We start from the raw sequence: 17,328 nt of genomic DNA on the forward strand, positions 1-17,328 counted from the left end.
TATTTCTCTTTTTCTTCCATTTCATCTTTCATCCTTTATAGATTGTTTAGCACCGGAGACCTGGAGGCTACGCCCATTGTGTCTTCTGTGCTTCTCTGCCCTTTCTCCATTCTTCTCACCCTCAGTGGACCCCCTTCCTCTGTACCATCCACTGTTCTCCCGGGCCATAGCAGCCTGTTTCCTGTACTGAAATTTGTTCTTAGAAATGAATCTGATCAACTCAGAGCCACGAAGGTGTAAATAACTTAAAAAATTTGGTGCTTTACTTTTCTCAGGGGTACTAGAACTTCAATCAAGTACAAAGCCTTCAGCTGAAGAAATAAATCTCTAATAATAATTTTGGGAATTGTAAAGTTATGGAGTATGTTTTCTTTTCAACAGGAGAACTTCTCTGCCGATTATGCCCACTCACAGAGCTTGTTCTGCTTTGATATTTTAGAAGCAAATAAAATAAGTTGATTCAGATAAAGCTAGAGTTAGATTTAGTCACCTTCTGGCATATGGAAGTCTAATAAACTCTGAGGCTGAAAACTACAGTTGACTCTTCAGCTGGCCATCAGTATCACTGGAAATAAACTAAAAATGGGGGAAACTGTTTTCTATCAGAACTCCTCCTGGAAAGAAACTACAATATGTATGTAGAAGGACACTATGAATTGAATTGTGTACCACTCCCCCACACCCCAATTCATATGTTTAAGCCTTAATACACTATGTGAATGTATTGGAAACAGGGACTTTAGGGAAATGGTTAAGGTTATTGAGGCCATAAGGGTGAAGACCCATTTGGATAGAACTTGTGTCCTTCTAGGAGGGGTTACAGAGACACCAGAGATTGCTCTCTCTTCACCATGTTAGGGCACAGCAAAGAGGCAGTTACTTTGTTAAGTCAGGAAGGGTCCTCACTGGGAACTGAATTAACTGGAACTTCACCTTGGATTACCCAGCCCCCAGAACTGTGAGAAATAAATTTACGTTATTTAAATGAAGTGAAAGTTACTTAGTCGTGTCCAAGTCTTTGAGACCCCATGGACTATACAGTCCCTGGAACTCTCCAAGCCAGAATACTGGAGTAGGTAGCCTTTCCCTTCTCCAGGGGATCTTCCTAACCCAGGGATTGAACCCAGGTCTCTGACATTGCAGGCAGATTCTTTACCAGCTGAGCCACAAGGGAAGCCCTTTAAACCACCTTGTATATGGTGTTTTGTTACGGCAGCCCAACCAGACTAGGAGGATATTCATAGGTAAACAGCTTTGGGTGGGGTCAGAAAGTCAAGACATGCTTCAAAATGAAGAGAGGGTCCCCCTAAATGACTCCTAAGTCTGGTGAGCTACAGGGCTTCTACTTTACTAACATGGGGTGTATGAGTTTGGGGACAGATATCAACTTCCCAGGACCAAGTGCTACCCTCTGGGGAATTGCCTTTCTGCTCGTCCCCAAGCAGCACTCAGCTTTCCTCTAAATACATGTCAAACCAATGTTTAAAGAACATCTGTTTGAAGGGGTACCAAATTATTAGCTGCCTAAATCACCCACAGGCCTACATTTGGTCCAATCTTGGCCAACTGTCATCCTTCATACCTCAATATTATAGCCGATGCCATGAGCCTTACACATTTGGAGAAAAACATAGTGGAAAACCAGAGCGAGACTGTCATGCCTCAGCTGGGTGCTCATCACCGCATAGCGACTGGTTGCCTGTGACTGGAAAAAAAAAAGCCACAGCTGAATGTCAAACGCTTTACAAAACATATAAACTTAATTTTTTTTAAATTTCTTTACTTTTTTGGGGGCTGTGCTGGCTTTTTGTTGCTCTGGGCAGGCTTTCTCTAGTTGCAGTGGGCAGGGGCTACTCTTCATTGCAGTGCATGGGCTTCTTATTGCACTGGCCTCTCTTGCTGTGGAGCACGGGCTCTAGGGCTCATAAGCTTCAGTAGCTGTGGCCCATGGGCTTAGCTGCTCCGCGGCACGTGGGATGTTCCCAGACCAGGGATTGAACCCATGTCCCCTATATTGGCGGGTGAATTCCTAACCACTTGACCACCAGGGAAACCCTAAATAAAATGTTAATCTCAGAATAATTGTGGATTAAGAGAAAAGTTGCAAAGATTATACAGAGAATTCCTGTATCACCCACACCCAGTTCCCCTGCTTTTGACACGGCACATTGATGCGGTACACGTACGTGATGTTTGTCATGACTAAGGAACCAAATCGCCGCGTTACTGTTAAGCCCATACTTTATTTGGATACAGTTAGTTTTCCCCTAGTTCCCATTTTCTGTTCCAGGATCCCCTCCACCTTATGTTTGTCATGTCTCCTGTGACAGTTTCTCAGTCTCACCTGACGGTTTTGAGGGGTACTGATCAGGTATTTTGTAGGATATCCCTCAGTTGAGGTGTGCCTGATTTTTTTTCATGGTTAGATGAGGGTTGTTTGTTTTGGAGAGAGAGGTAAACTGCTACTTTCATCACCTCATATCAGCATGACTTATCAGTATGACGCCAACCGTGGTCCCCTGGCTAAAATAGTTTTCACTAGATTTCTTGCTGTAAAGATTCCTTCTGCCTTTCCATACTGTGCTCTTCAGCAACAAATAATTAAGTGTACTTCACCTCCTTGAAGGGACCAATGCTAGAGCTTTAATTCCAACTGCTTTCTTTGTTTGGGAAATTGCTATTCTTTATCTTGCTTGCCTATGAATGAGAGCTATCCCAAAGAGACTGGTTATAGTAGGTCCAAAGTATTTCAACTACAGTATCTCCTAAAATATTGGAAATTTAATATGCACAAAAGAAAGTATTGATTCCTGATAGTTTCGTAGCATGTCCTTCATGAAATGTGATATTTGCCTTTGACAATTATCTCTTTGTCCTTGGGTAAATGGAAATATGGAAAACTGCTCATAGAGCCGTGGCCAACCTTACGGCATAAAAGCGGCTACACATGGCCCAGATTTTGAACTTTGGGGACCCTCAGGTGCTGGGCAACTGCCTGATTGCATGCAGTGACTTGAAATAGGAGAAGGAAAAGGGGTGCTGCTGGCTCACTGCTGGTTCACAGCTGGTTGCAAGGATCCTAACGACCTGACACACTATCTTTTGTGAAACTCCAGGCCCCCTGTTTGCCTCTGAGCTAATGCAGGGAACTGCGGCTGACTGAGTGAGTACCCAGCAGAAAATAAACATCCTTTCCCCCACATCTCACACACAGACACACACACAGATTTCATGTTCATCTTTTGTGACATACGTCCCCCACATACTGTGTCTTTTCCTTCAACATTTACATAGCGTATCTGATGGTCACGTTATCCGTAGTAGTAATTAAGCCCACACACAAGCAGGGTCCACACCTACAAAAATGTTAGGCTCCCACAGGCTAATGCATCGATCTGTGCACCCCCACTGGTATGTCCCCACTTGGAGCCACTGGGAATTCTACTTTTACAAAGGAAAATCTATTTGACCATCTATTGTCTCACAACCGTACTTTGTTATCTCCCTAACCTATTATGAGTTGTTCTCCTGGCTGGCGCTGTTTCATGACAGGGAGTTTTCTGAGGGCAGGCACTGTTTGGCTTCTGAATCCCCAGGCTGGACATGATGCTAGTGTTCAGTATTTCTTCAAAGAATAGATACATGAAATAAAGTGGACTGCACTTCTCTCAGACTGAAGAGGTACTTCAAAGGATGTAATTCAGGGGACTTACAGTCACTGAGAGCTTTGGGGCAGAAACAGAGATTGATTCACAAAACAGGGGACAGTCACACATGCTCTAGAAAATGAAAGCTCAGGACAGTCATCCCAGGCCTCGCCCCTAGAGGACATCTTTTGGAGGACAATGTAGCTCTGGCAGAGATAATTGGAGGGTAACAAGAACTGGCTAAGAGAAGCTCTGGCTCAGCTATGCAATCAGTCTGGGGGAGCATGACAACCATGCCTGCTCACCCTGCCATGCCAGGCTATGCCATGCTCAGGCCTTCACAGCAAAGGCCCAGAAGCCTGAGCTTTTGTGTGTGGAAGTGAGCTGTAAATACTCTGAAATTCCATTGTGGTTACTGAGCATGTAATTGCGTGGTAATTACCATGAATTCACAAGATAATTCTGAGGTTATTTTTGTCTTCTAAACTTGTCTTATGCTGCTATAGTATATAAACTAGCAAACCCAAGATCAGGCACCAGTCAGTGAGGGAGAGAGACGGGCAGGCATCTGATACCAGGATCCAGCTCAGTGCGCGTCTTGGCTCCAAAGTGAAGCAGAAGAGCTCACTGTTCAGTATTACCGGACAGCAACCATCCTGAGGCTTCTTCCACTCTATGGAGACAGACTGCAATTCCCCTCCTCCCAGACCTGAGCTTGTGATTCATATGGAATTAGAAAGAAAAACCAGGATGTTTGATATATGTCTCCAAGTAATGTCTTCTTTTCCATGACCATCCCCATCCTAGTCCAGACCATTGCAGCTTACTAGGGAGGTGCAGGTACAAGCAGAATTCGGTAGTGGAGAGGTTAAACAGAATCAGAATGACCAAAGATCAAAACTTGAGCAGGCCACTTACTGAATGTATGATCCTGGATATGTCATTTAACTTCTCTGACTTTGATGATTAAACAAACACCTAGTACTTGATACACAGTAGCTACTGTTAATTGTTGCTGTTTCTTTGAAGGGCCTGGGGGCATTGTAGACCTATAGCAAATGTAATTTTCCAGGCTGTTCCTTCCTCAACTGGTGCCTGGGATATTGAGCATTACGACTATAATTTAATGTTTTCCAAACTCAGATTGGTCAATGCTCTGAACTCTTCAGTGTCTCCTTCTAGCCTTCAAGACTCCCCAACTTTCTCAATCACTTTTCCCACTCCCTGCCTCCCATAATCTCTGTCCCAGTCCAGCTGGTTCATAATAGACCAGTCTCTCTTCAGCTACTGTCCTTTCCACTGCAGAGGATCTCCCTCTCCTTGTCACATGGTGACTGTCTTAGTCTGTAAGGCCAGACCAAGTTCTATGTTCTGAGCAAAGTGTTCTGTCCCCACCTGTCCACAATTGTTTCTCCTAAGAACCCCAGCGGCAGGTTAAGGGACTATCACTCAAAAGGCATTTAAATGAGACCTCATGGTTTTCCTTTGTGTGTGTGCTATTTTATATTTCTTTTCAACTCTTCAAGGACAGGGACTTTGCCAAATGTCCCTGTATCCTGGATGCTTCGTGAAATTCCTAGCTTAAGTGCTTAATAAATGTGTTATAATAATGCAAATAAAGATGAACATACATGATAAACCTGTATTTAAAAAGACTTAACCAAGTCTGCAGTCTCTATAGGCAAAAACAGCCAATGATGTAGGGTTGTCTTTAATTCAGACTGACAGCGTAGATGACAGTGTTGTCTCGAGGATTAGATGAGTTCATAAAGACCTCAGAACAGTGTCTGGCACAGAGTAAGCACTCAAAAACAAGCTAGCTCTTATTAATATTTGTTAAGCTAAATTATTTCACAAATAAGATAAAATATTTGAAATTAAACAACCAACCAGAAAATCTTTTCATCAGAAAGGGACTTCAATCAGAAAACCTGGGCTTTTCTACTTACTTAACTTCACGATCTTGGGCAGCTCACTTACCTTTACCTTTAGCCTTACTTTCCTTTAATCTATAAAAGGAGTATGATAGCCCATGTCTTAATTATTCTTGGGGTTATCATGGGGATCAAATAAGCTCAGTTAAGTTGCTCAGTTGCATCAGACTCTTTGTGACCCCATGGACTGCAGCACGCCAGGCATCCCTGTCCATCACCAATTCCCGGAGGTTGCTTATTAAACTCATGCCCATCAAGTCGGTGATGCCATTCAAACATCCCACTCTGTGGTCCCCTTCTCCTCCTGCCTTCAATCTTTCCCAGCATCAGGGTCTTTTCCAATGAGTTAATTCTTCGCATCAGGTGGCCAAAGTATTGGACTTTCAACTTCTGCATCAGTCCTTCCAATACATATTCAGGACTGATTTCCTTTAGGATTGACGGGATCTCCTTGCAGTCCAAGGGACTCTCAAGAGTATTCTCCAACACCACAGTTGAAAAGCATCAATTCTTCAGTGCTCAGCTTTCTTTATGGTCCAACTCTCACATCTATACATGACTACTGGAAAAACCATAGCTTTGACTAGATGGACCCTTGTCGGCAAAGTAATGTCTCTTTTTTTCTAATATGCTGTCCAGATTGGTCATAGCTTTTCTTTCAAGGAACAAGTGTCTTTTAATTTCATGGCTGCAGTCGCCATCTGCAGTGATTTTGGAGCCCAAGAAAAGAAAGTCCGTCACTGTTTCCATTGTTTCCCTATCTACTTGCCATGAAGTGATGGAACCAGATGCCATGATCTTCGTTTTTTGACTGTTGTTTTAAGCCAGCTTTTTCACTCTTTCACTTTCATCAAGAGGCTCTTCAGTTCCTCTATGCTTTCTGCCATTAGGGTGGTGTCATCTGCATATCTGAGGTTATTGATATTTCTCCTGGCAATCTTGATTCCAGCTTGTGCTTCATCCATCCTGGCATTTCGTATGATGTACTCTGCATAAGGTGACAAAATACAGCCTTTCCCAATTTGGAACCATTCTATGTACCATTCTAACTGTTGCTTCTTGACCTGCATACAGATTTCTCAAGAGGCAGGTAAGGTGGTCTGGTATTCCCATCTGTGTAAGAATTTGTTCCATGTACCATTCTAACTGTTGCTCCCTGACCTGCATACAGATTTCTCAGGAGGCAGGTAAGGTGGTCTGGTATTCCCATCTGTGTAAGAATTTTCCATAGTTTGTTGTGATCCACACAGTCAAAAGTTTTGGCATAGTCAATAAAGCAGAAATAGATGTTTTTCTGGAATTCTCCTATTTTTTCTATGATCCAACAGATATTGGCAATTTGATCTCTGACTCCTCTGCCTTTTCTAAATCCAGCCTGAACATCTGAAATTTCATGGTTTATGTACTGTTGAAGCCTCACTTGAAAAATTTGAGTATTACTTTGATAGTGTGTGAGATGAGTGCAATTGTTCAGTAGTTGGAACATTCTTTGGCATTGCCTTTCTTTGGGATTGTAATAAAAACTGACCTTTTCCAGGACTGTGGTCATGGCTGTTTCCCAAATTTGCTAGCATATTGAGTGTGGCACTTTCACACATCATCTTTTAGGACTTGAAATAGCTCAGCTGGAATTCCATCATCTCCATTAGCTTTGTTTGTAGTGATGCTTCCTAAGGCCCACTTGATTTCAGACTCCAATATGTCTAGCTCTAGGTGAGTAATCACACCATCATGGTTATTTGGGTCATTAAGATCTTGTTTGTATAATTCTTCTGTGTATTCTTGCCACCTTTTCTTAACATCTTCTGCTTCTGTTAGGTCCATACCATTTCTGTCCTTTATTATGCTTGTCTTTGCACAAAATGTTCCCTTGGTATCTCCAATTTTCTTGAAGAGATCTCTAGTCTTTCCCATTCTGTTGTTTTCCTCTGTTTATTTGCACTGATCACTGAGGAAGGCTTTCTTATCTCTCCTTGCTATTCTTTGGAACTCTGCATTCAGATGGGTACATCTTTCCTTTTCTCCTTTGCCTTTAGCGTATCTCCTTTTCTCAGCTATTTGTAAGGCCTCTTCAGATAACCATTGCGCCTGTTTGCATTTCTTCTTCTTGGGGATGATTTTGATCATTGCCTCCTATACAATGTCACGAACCTCCGTCCATAGTTCTTCAGGCATTCTGTCTATCGGATCTAATCCTTTGAATCTATTTGTCACTTCTGCTGTATAGTAGTAAGGGATTTGATTTAGGTCATACCTTAATGGTCTTAGTGGTTAAATAAGCTCACATCTATTTAAAGTGTAAAGCATTATACAAATTATAACAAATATAAAGCATCATTTTTAACCAACTTGCTTCTAATGCTGTAAAATCCATTTAGGTTTACCAAGGGAGTCATAATCTAAATGGGTTTTATTGCATCAGAAGACTCCTCCACAACCATCTGGACCATTCAGGGCTCACTGAGTCCTGGCCTAGTAGCTCAGAGCAGATTAGGAGCCCATGGATAATGGTAATATGTCTGCAAATAACCTCCTCACACAGGGAGATGAAGCCTCTTTTGGAAGAAGACTTTTTCCATGGCTTCACCCAGAGATTTCTTCAGGGATGAGCTGAAGCTGTACTCTGGGGTTGAATCATTGACTCTCAGCCAACATAAGGCAGGTTGGGTAGCACAATGGTCAGACACACAAGCCTGGGCATAATTCTGGCTTCCACACTTGCTTGTTGAGTGACTTTCCACAAGTTGCTTAACATTTCTTATCTCAGTCTTCCTAGCTAAAAATGAGCATCATAATAGCACCTGCCTCATATATTATGTTGTATAAAGATTCATGTAAAGCATTTGGTTAAAGTATGTGGTGAGGAGTAAAGGCTCAGTATATTTTGGATATTATTATCATGTTATTATATGCATTATAGTTCTACGCTGGCCTATCTTGGTCCTTTGCAAAACTTAGAGCTCTTTGCTAGTTATCCTTATATCCCCTGTGCTTAGCAGAATGCTTGGCACAAAGTAGGTGAACTTACTTCCAGTTGATTCTGGCTGAAAGTTTTGACTGATAGCTAAAGTGTGGCTGGTGAGGACTTACATTGTGACCTTGTTACAACAGTGTTACACCTTTCTAAAAGATTCTTCAAGAAAAAGACCTTTCAATGGAAGGCCGTGGGGATGGGCCCTTCCTGTGTCTCCTTACAGGACAAATTCCCTATCCACAGGTCTCACTGTACATGAGGGTGCCTAAGTCAGGCTTGAAACAGAGTCCTACTCTACATACAAGCCCCATAAAAAGTAAATGCCTCAGGAGATTCTAGGGGTCATTTAGGCCATCCCTATTTTGCAAAACAGGAAACTGAGGCCCGAGAAAGGATCAGAATTCATGGCCCCTGACTTCCAGTGCAGTCCTGTTCTCTCCAAATTCCCACTGGCCACGTTTGGAGTGTGTGGGAATTTCAGAGATTAGCCTTTTCTAGGAAAACAAGGGGGAAAAAAATAGAAGGCAAAATATTACTGGTAGAAGTCTAGTTTTATTAAACTACCTTTCTAAATCACAATCTAACAAGAACGCTTCAAGCTAAATAAAGGAAGCTTGAAATACTCCTTTTCACTGGAGAATATAATTTTGTTTCAACCACAATTTAAATTGATTTAGTTCTGAGCACCAGCACTTGAAGTGTGGAGCATATTCTATTTTCGCCATGATACTTGTTTTGACAGTGATGCATTTCAGTTGACATAGTTGAAATCCTTATGTAATAAATCTCTGCCTGAAAATTAATCATGTTTATAATATTCTGAGAATTAATAACACCCATTGCTCAAATCATTAACTTAAAAAAGGAGCTTCCAAAATCTGTTCTCGGCAGTAAGGGACCACAAATAAATGAATGTTTGATAAAATAATCCAAGTAGCAGTTTAACAAGCGTAAACTTGAATGTGGTGGCAATAACACAGAACTATTGTTTAAGGGTTGGCAGAGGCTGATGAGGTTCTTATTTCAGTTATGAAGCAGGCATCCACATGCATAATGAACTGCTCTCTGAATTATTAATGTGTTGCTTATTTAGCCTCATCTGTCTAGAAGATAATGTATCCTAACTCTAATGAGTGATTGGTTTTGTACATAATTACAGTAGCAGCAGTAGTGGGGAAATGTGTGCCTTCAAAGAAGGAATTCTAAAAATAAAGTCATCACATAAACTCCGCTGTTGTTGCATTCTATCAAAATCAAACCCGAAGCGTTGGAGAATTCATAATAAATTACAGGAGACAGAATCATTATTAACATCATAATTTAACACAAAAGGTTTTACTTAATCATTCATTACAGATCATGTGCTGTTAAAATGCTTATAAATGACTGGGGTTGTTTTAAGATGTTTCCAGAGATGATCCCTTTTGGCCACCTCACCAGCTATGGTGTGGAGGGTCCATCGAGAGAGAAGAACAGTAAAAACGGGTAGAAAAGGATAACAATTTATGTCCACTCTGACAGAATGTTAATTAAAAGTTAAAAAGCCGTTAGGTGACTCCTTTTCATTTTCAAAACACACATGTCTGGGACTCATCTGATCCTGTTTCCACCTTCAAGTGGTTATTTGTGGAGGACACTGGACCAGAAGTCCGTGCGCGTGGTCTGCTGCTGCTGCTGCTAAGTCGCTTCAGTCATGTCTGAATCTGTGTGACCCCATAGACGGCAGCCCACCAGGCTCCTCTGTCCCTGGGATTCTCCAGGCAAGAACACTGGAGTGGGTTGCCATTTCCTTCTCCAATGCATGAAAGTGAAAAGTGAAAGTGAAGTCACTCAGTCGTGTCCAACTCTTAGTGACCCCATGGACTGCAGCCTATCAGGCTCCTCAGTCTAAACGGGTCTAAATGAGAGTGATTTGCTACCTGTTTCTACTAAGGGGACAATAGCTCTTCTTAGAGTTCAGAAAAGTTTTTGCTTTCCCCCTGCACAGCATATTATCCTTTAGGAATAGGCCCAAACTGGAAATCTCTTATAGGCACTCATTCTGAACACGCCCTCATTATTGCTAGGTTCTATCTGTGTGTTTCCTTTTCTTGTCTTCAGAGGGGTTTGTCAGCTGACTGATTGTAAACTTGACGGCATCACAGTCTGTTCACACTTGTTCAGGAGCTTCACTTTGGCTGTAAATTGCACCATGTGCACGTGTGCATGCTTCCTTTAAAACTTTCCCATCACATGTTCACATATGCACAGGAGCACGTGTATACACACGTGCACAGTGGCACCAGGGTGAGAACCTCCATTTATCTTTCTACAACCAAAAGTACTTCAGTTTGTCCCTCCCTCAGTAAATCTGCATAGCTCTTCTTCAGTGATTGTAGAGACGTTTGATTTACTGAAGATCATAATGCTTCCCTCTTGAGTGCAGACAATTCCTAAAAGTGTCTAAGACTCTTGATCACAGAAGAATTCCTGTATGTTGCCTTTAGCTAGGATTGAAATCTATAGGCAAGACAGGGAAGATGGGAAAGTGCTTCTAATTCCAAGTGAAGCCTCTGCTTGCAGATTTCTGGAGCAACATATTTAAATGCAGCGAATTGTCTTTGGAAGTCTTGCATTGAATACTAACTCAGCTTCCAGCTTCCTTTGGAAAGTGGCATGGAGTTAGGTTTGCTAAGCCAGAAGGTATCAAATTCTACTGCTGTCCCTCCCTCTGGCACTGAACTTAGAGTCTTGTAAAGGTCCCTTTGGTGAGGACAAGGGAACAGGTGGGACCAAACCTGGGATATCCCTAGCAAGGTCCTAGGTCTGTTTCTCATCCCTAGTCCAATTCTGCTTCTCGTCTTAATAAGCAAAGAGATCTAAGGGATTCGCATGAACAAGGGTATCTCACAGGACAAGTGAATTGAGGAGGAGGAGGAGTCTGCTGCTTGAGCCCCCCAAGACATCTGGCACCCTTTTCAGGCTACCCTTCTAAGTCTATGCTGAGCTCCTGCTAAGGAAGTTGATATAGGGATCCTTGGCAGAGTCAAAAAAGGGTTCTCTAAACCCAGAGGTGTCTCTTGGATCCAAAGAGACTCAAGAGAGAGGCAGCAGATACTGCTCTGAAATAATATCTCTAGGGAACTGGTGTGGGGGTTCTATTAACCACTGGCATTCCTCTTTTATCTGCTTGACATATTCACATCTCAAGTAGAGCTTCATTTGCAAAAAGGGCACAAAGCTCACTATTGTGAGAGGAGGCAGAAGAAACCCTCTGGCATTGTCAGAGCAGCTGTGGCTTAAGCCCCAATCTGCTCGCATATCCCACCTATAGGAAGGGCCATCTGGTCCTCTTGACCTTTGCACTCCTTCCCCAGGACCAACCTAGCCCACTGTCCCCATAGAGGTTTACCCTTTGTTACCCAGAGTCCTGAGGTTGGTAAACCTTAACCAGTGCCAGAACTACTGCCTCCAGCCCCGTAGAGATAGGCTAGTGATGAGATGGGAGACTGGGCCATGGATCATGAGGGGCCTCATCAACCAAGCTGAGAAGTTGGGATTTTCCCAAAAATGACAGGAGTCATTTCAGAATCATAAGTAGGGGAGTAACATGCTCAGATTCGCCTTGACTGCCTTGACTACCTTAAGAGGAGGCAGGGAATCTTAGTGAGAAGCTATTCTAACACTAGTGTGAGACCCTGAAAGCTGAAATGAAGGCTGTATCTTTGACGGGGAGAGGAAGGGTCAGAGTTGAGGCATTTTAGCAGCAGGCATCAACTTGAGCTGCTTGCTGACTGGATGCTGGGACATAGGGTGACTGATCAGCTTCTGGCCCAACTCACCAAGAGGAAGTATAAGGAAGGAGAGACCACGAGTGCAACTGTGGGTAGTTTGAGCCTGAAGCCTCTCCAACATTCTGTTGAATATGGAAGTGAGGAGTTGGAGGCTCAAAGAAGAGATTTGGGCTAGAAAAATACAGGTTTGGTTGGAAGCTTCTGGTGACTGCAGCCACGGATATGGACATACTTGTCCTGGGAAGTGAGCTGAGGAGAGAACAGAGGGGACCACCCAGACACCCAGCCCTGGAAAGCCCCGGGCTCTTCCGCCCTCCCACGTGGTGCTTCTCCCGGCTCTGACATTCCCGGTCCCTACAGAATGCTGCCTCCCCTCTCCTACATTCCTGTGCCAGAAGCCCATTTTGGGAGTTTCAAAGATTTGCCTGAAATTCTTCCTTCCCTCTGGACCCATGGAGCTTGGCACACAACCAGAGCTCAGTAAATGGCAGTGAGAATTAGCATGCATCATCGGTCACTTACCGGCACTTTCTGAACATTTAGGTTGTTCATTTTCTTGTCTTTCTTGGGAGCAAAGCGGGGCACTTCGAGGGTGCTCAAACTGCAATCCAGGTGGCCATTGGTCAAGTATAAGGTGAGCTGAGTCAGGGCTAGCTGGTCACTGTACGAGAGATTGAGGCCTGTTGCCCACACCTGAGTAGAACAGGAACCACAGAAGTGAGGATACGAACTGCCAGCAGGAGAGAAGGCCCCTACCATCCATAACCGACCTGAACCACCCTGAACCACCCTGAACCACACCAGACCCGACTATGCCAGTGAATACGTGACTTAAGATGCTCTTGCTCATGTTTCTCCTTTGTTCAACAGAAGGATATAGCCTTCAATCCGATTCTTGTCAGAAGATTCAAGGTTCTTGTGGGGCGTTTACACAGCTGGAAACACCTGGCCAAGATAATCTGATGGAGAGTCCTGCTTCTGAAAGTCTCCTGTACCCTTTGATTTTTCTGCCTGTGGTTGGCCATTTCTAAAGTGACCAGTGCAAGGCTTTCAACTGAGAAATGAAGTTGGATGGGAACTCCAGAGGATGGGGAGTTTCAGGGGAGCAGACAGAGAAGGCAAAGGGTGAGTAAATGTTAGAAAAGGGCAGTTTGCCCTGGCTTCAGAAAAAGCAGTGCTGGCTTCTCTGGGAATTGCAATATGATTCTTCTTTTTTTTTGGCGGGAAAATAACTTTTTTATTGTGGAAAGTTTAAATTTAGTTTTTTTGTTGTTGTTGTTAAATTGGAGGATAATTGCTTTACAATGTTGTGTTGGTGTTTCTGCAGTACAATGATGCAAATCAGCTATAATTATTTCTCCCCTCCTTCTTACGCCTCCCTCCTCGCTCCCATCCCAGCTCTCTAGGCTGGGTTCTCTATAAAGCAGCAGCTTCCCACTAGCTATTTATTTTACACAAGATACTGTACATACGTCAATGCTGCTTTCTTAATTCATCCTTCCCTCTCCTGCCCTGCTATGTCCACAAGCTCTCTATGTCTGCATCTCCATTTCTTCCCTGCAAATAATTTCATCAGTACTATTTTCCTAGATTCCACATGTTGCAATATGATTCTTAAGGGAAGCTTAGGGTTGGCCGATAAGCCTTAGCTCTACCACTATTTTCACCTTAGGAGTACAAGAAAGTAATTTCACCTACCCTATGCCAGGAAACCATGATAGCAGTCACCATAGCTGAATACCAGGGTTATTAGAGGGATGTGTGTGTGCATGCATGCTCAGTTGTTCAATTGTGTCCAACTCTTTGTGATCACAGGGACTGCAGCACACTGGGCTTCTCTGTCCATGGAACTTCCCAGGCAAGAATACTGGAGCAGGTTGCCATTTCTTACTCCAGGGGATCTTCCCGACCCAGGGATCGAACCCCAGTGTTTCCTGCATTAACAGGTGGATTCTTTACCACTGTGCCACCTGGGAAGTCCTAGAAGGATATTATGACACAATAGAAATTAAAATGCTTTGAGAGACAGATACATGTAAGCAATAAGTTACTCTAAGTTATTAGATGCTTGATTAATGTCCAGTAACTCCCTCGACAGACACTTACTGAGCATCTACTATGTGCTAAACTGCTGTTGGCAAAGTGGGTCATGTGCTACCTTCTCCTGTGGCAGACCAGCCTTAATTTCTCTTGTCACTCCCCCACCCTACACTGAATCCAGAATCCTCCTCAGGTCAGTGCTCAAGGCATATTACTGTGCTAGTCATCTAAGTGTAAAAAGCAGAGGCATGGATCCTACACCAAGAAGGGGAAGACAGAATCATGTTCAATTAATTATAACACAATGAATACTTGAGGGATGGAACCAAGCACCACCAAAGCAGAAGGAGTGGACAGATCGGGTTTGGCTAGTGATGCCAGGGCTGTATCATGGAGAAAGTAACCTCTAAGCTCTGACAAGTCACACATGCATGGCCAGTCTCTATGTATCAAATACCTCCAGTGTGCCAGGGGCTTCACAGACATCTCGGATTTTTATAATAACCTTAAACATAACAGCTCCATGTCACTGATAAAGAAACATAGGTTCAGAGAGGTAACTGTGTCTATGGAGTGGTGGTATTGGGGTTTGAATACAGTTCTGCCTGGCACTAAGTCCACCCTCTGCCCCTTCGCTGCTGGAGGAGATGGCATCAATCCTGACCCAGTCCATCCTTACCCTGGACCAGTTTCCCAGTCATACTCAAAGCTAAAGCACGGAGGATCAAACATGTTTTTGTTTAATATCTCCGTGCCATGGAAATGTCTTGTGGAGAAAACATGAAGTATTGTGTTTCTGGAGTATGCTGTAATTAGCAGTAATGCATTTTCACTGTAGGAAATTGGAAACTAACACATTTTTGTGAAGACTTGATTAAATAGTTTTTCCCCTTAGAAGGCCTACATGTGCCTCACACACCAACTTGGTATGTTGAAATACATAATACGTCTGCCCTAGAGTGGACGCCTCTCAAACAGATCTAGCAGTGAGTGACTTGAGTAAGCATTGAATGTAAATGGCATCATTATAAGGATATTAAGAGGTCAGGCTGTCAAGGCCCCTTGCTAAACTGAAGCTAATTTCAGCAGTCATATTCTCACAGTAATGCCCTTTTATAATAGCAAATAAATCACATTTGCAACAATTGTTAAAAACTAACTGCCAAGTATCTGTTGCGGTTGTAAATATCCTATTTGTCAACTTAAATATTTCCTGCTGTATGGCATAAAATGCAAATCAGATGGGGACAGCTACTTTTCCTTAATATGAGAAAGTGAACTTCCTGTTCTTACATGTCGGGCAATTTTTTTCCAGAGCTTATATTGATATTGCAGAGTCCTTGACCAAAGGAATTACATATAATAAACGTTAATAATATTAATGTTTTGGTGATAAGGATTTTAGTGGGAAGCAGAACAGAGTAGAGGAACAAGAATCAGAGTCGGAGAGCCCGAATCTGGCCCTCGCAAACAGTGCAAACTTGAAACAGTTATTTAAACTCTCTCCGTCTCAGTATCTTTACGTGTAAAAGGCACAAATGATAATACATGCCACAAGAGATTCTGAAAGCAAAATAGAATAAATGCATATAAAATTCCCTTACATATTATAAAGTTCAATACAGACGTTATTGATGAATACTAAATGTTTCCTTTAAGAGGAGTAGAATTTTAGGAGACACATTTTCAGTTTTCTATGCAGCTATTAGATTGCCTTATTTAATAGCTATTTTCCCCATTCATAAGCATTGGGTTCAACCTCACAACTCAATCCAGTCTGTGGTTAGGTGTGAACAAGGTTGGTTTTACCCTAACTCTACTTGACCCATGAGGATGCTAAGATCAAAAAGTGGCTTAATGGTTTGCCTAAGATTATAGAGCACTGGCCAGAACTCTGAACTTTTTGTAGACCCAATGTAATTTTGCTACTCCAGGCTTCCCTAACCCCTTGGTTCACAAAGGAAACAGAACAAATTTCTTCAAGCCTTTTCAACAGCAGGCTTGCCTGAATTGCTCACATAATTGTTCTGTTCTCCATCTGGTTTTTCTATTGAAGACACCGCCTGAGGCATCTTTGTTTTGCGGACAGGGGTTCCAATTTCCCCCTCTAGACTGTCAGGCCTTTAGGGGAAGCTGCTGAGTCTTTGTCTTCTGAGAGCGCCCAGTGTCTGGGGCAGGCTGGCTCCCAGCAGGGCACAGCAGCACCTCTGAAGTTTCACTGTGAACTCCTCCACAGCCTTTCAGCGACTGGGTTTAAGTGGGGCTCTAGAAGCTGGCTTCAGATTTAAAGGCAGAAAATATTCATTGAGCATCAACTCTGTGCCAGCCCCAGGATTTCACACATATCTTATTTGGTCCTATTTTGATCTTGGATTTTGCTGTTACTTTTAGAACTCTCTCTCTCGACACTGGATACTCCCAACATGCTTTAGATGTGAGATGATGTACACAGCACTGTAAAAATGCACTGTGACTGGGATGGAGAGAAGTAGATATATTTTTAAATGTTTAGGAGGTGGCTTTGAGGTTAATTTAGGACTTAAAATTACTAGCTTGATAGGTTAGTTGGTTAGATGTGAGGGTGAGGGGAAAACACCATTGAAGGTTAGTGCTTGGAAAGACTCTCAGAAATCATCTAAGACAGTCAGTTTATTTTATAAATAGAGTAACTCAAGTGTAAGAAGCAAAGTGGTTTGCCCTGGGTTTCAGAGCCAGGTATCAAAGGGGTGGGACAAGAAGCCAAGGTGTATCAGCTGCCTATTATAAAGCACTTGTTGATAGCTGTTTGACTGATTAATGCTATTCAAAACCCATTTTGTTAGAAATGGCTACAATACTAGAGAGGTTTACATCAAGGCATTATGAAGCATGAACAACACAAAACATCTTCATCTCAGCATTATTTGTAAAATTGAAAAATTGCAGCTGTCCAACATCTGGTCATCAGCTAAGGAGATTAT

General features: G+C 42.8%; 1 protein-coding gene across 1 annotated transcript in view; it reads right to left on the reverse strand.

Moving 5' to 3' along the window:
- The window catches only part of IQCH (IQ motif containing H), a 145,464-nt gene that overhangs the window by 15,850 nt on the left and 112,286 nt on the right, over positions 1 to 17,328 (reverse strand). The window contains exons 11-12 of the mRNA XM_018053786.1: positions 12,851 to 13,021; positions 1,583 to 1,705 (exon numbers count right to left, since the gene is read on the reverse strand). Of these exons, the coding sequence (XP_017909275.1) occupies positions 1,583 to 1,705; positions 12,851 to 13,021 (294 nt within the window). The remainder of the gene's footprint in view (positions 1 to 1,582; positions 1,706 to 12,850; positions 13,022 to 17,328) is intronic.

The sequence above is a fragment of the Capra hircus genome, chromosome 10, assembly GCF_001704415.2.
Source record: "Capra hircus breed San Clemente chromosome 10, ASM170441v1, whole genome shotgun sequence".
NCBI classification, from domain to species: Eukaryota; Metazoa; Chordata; class Mammalia; order Artiodactyla; family Bovidae; genus Capra; species Capra hircus.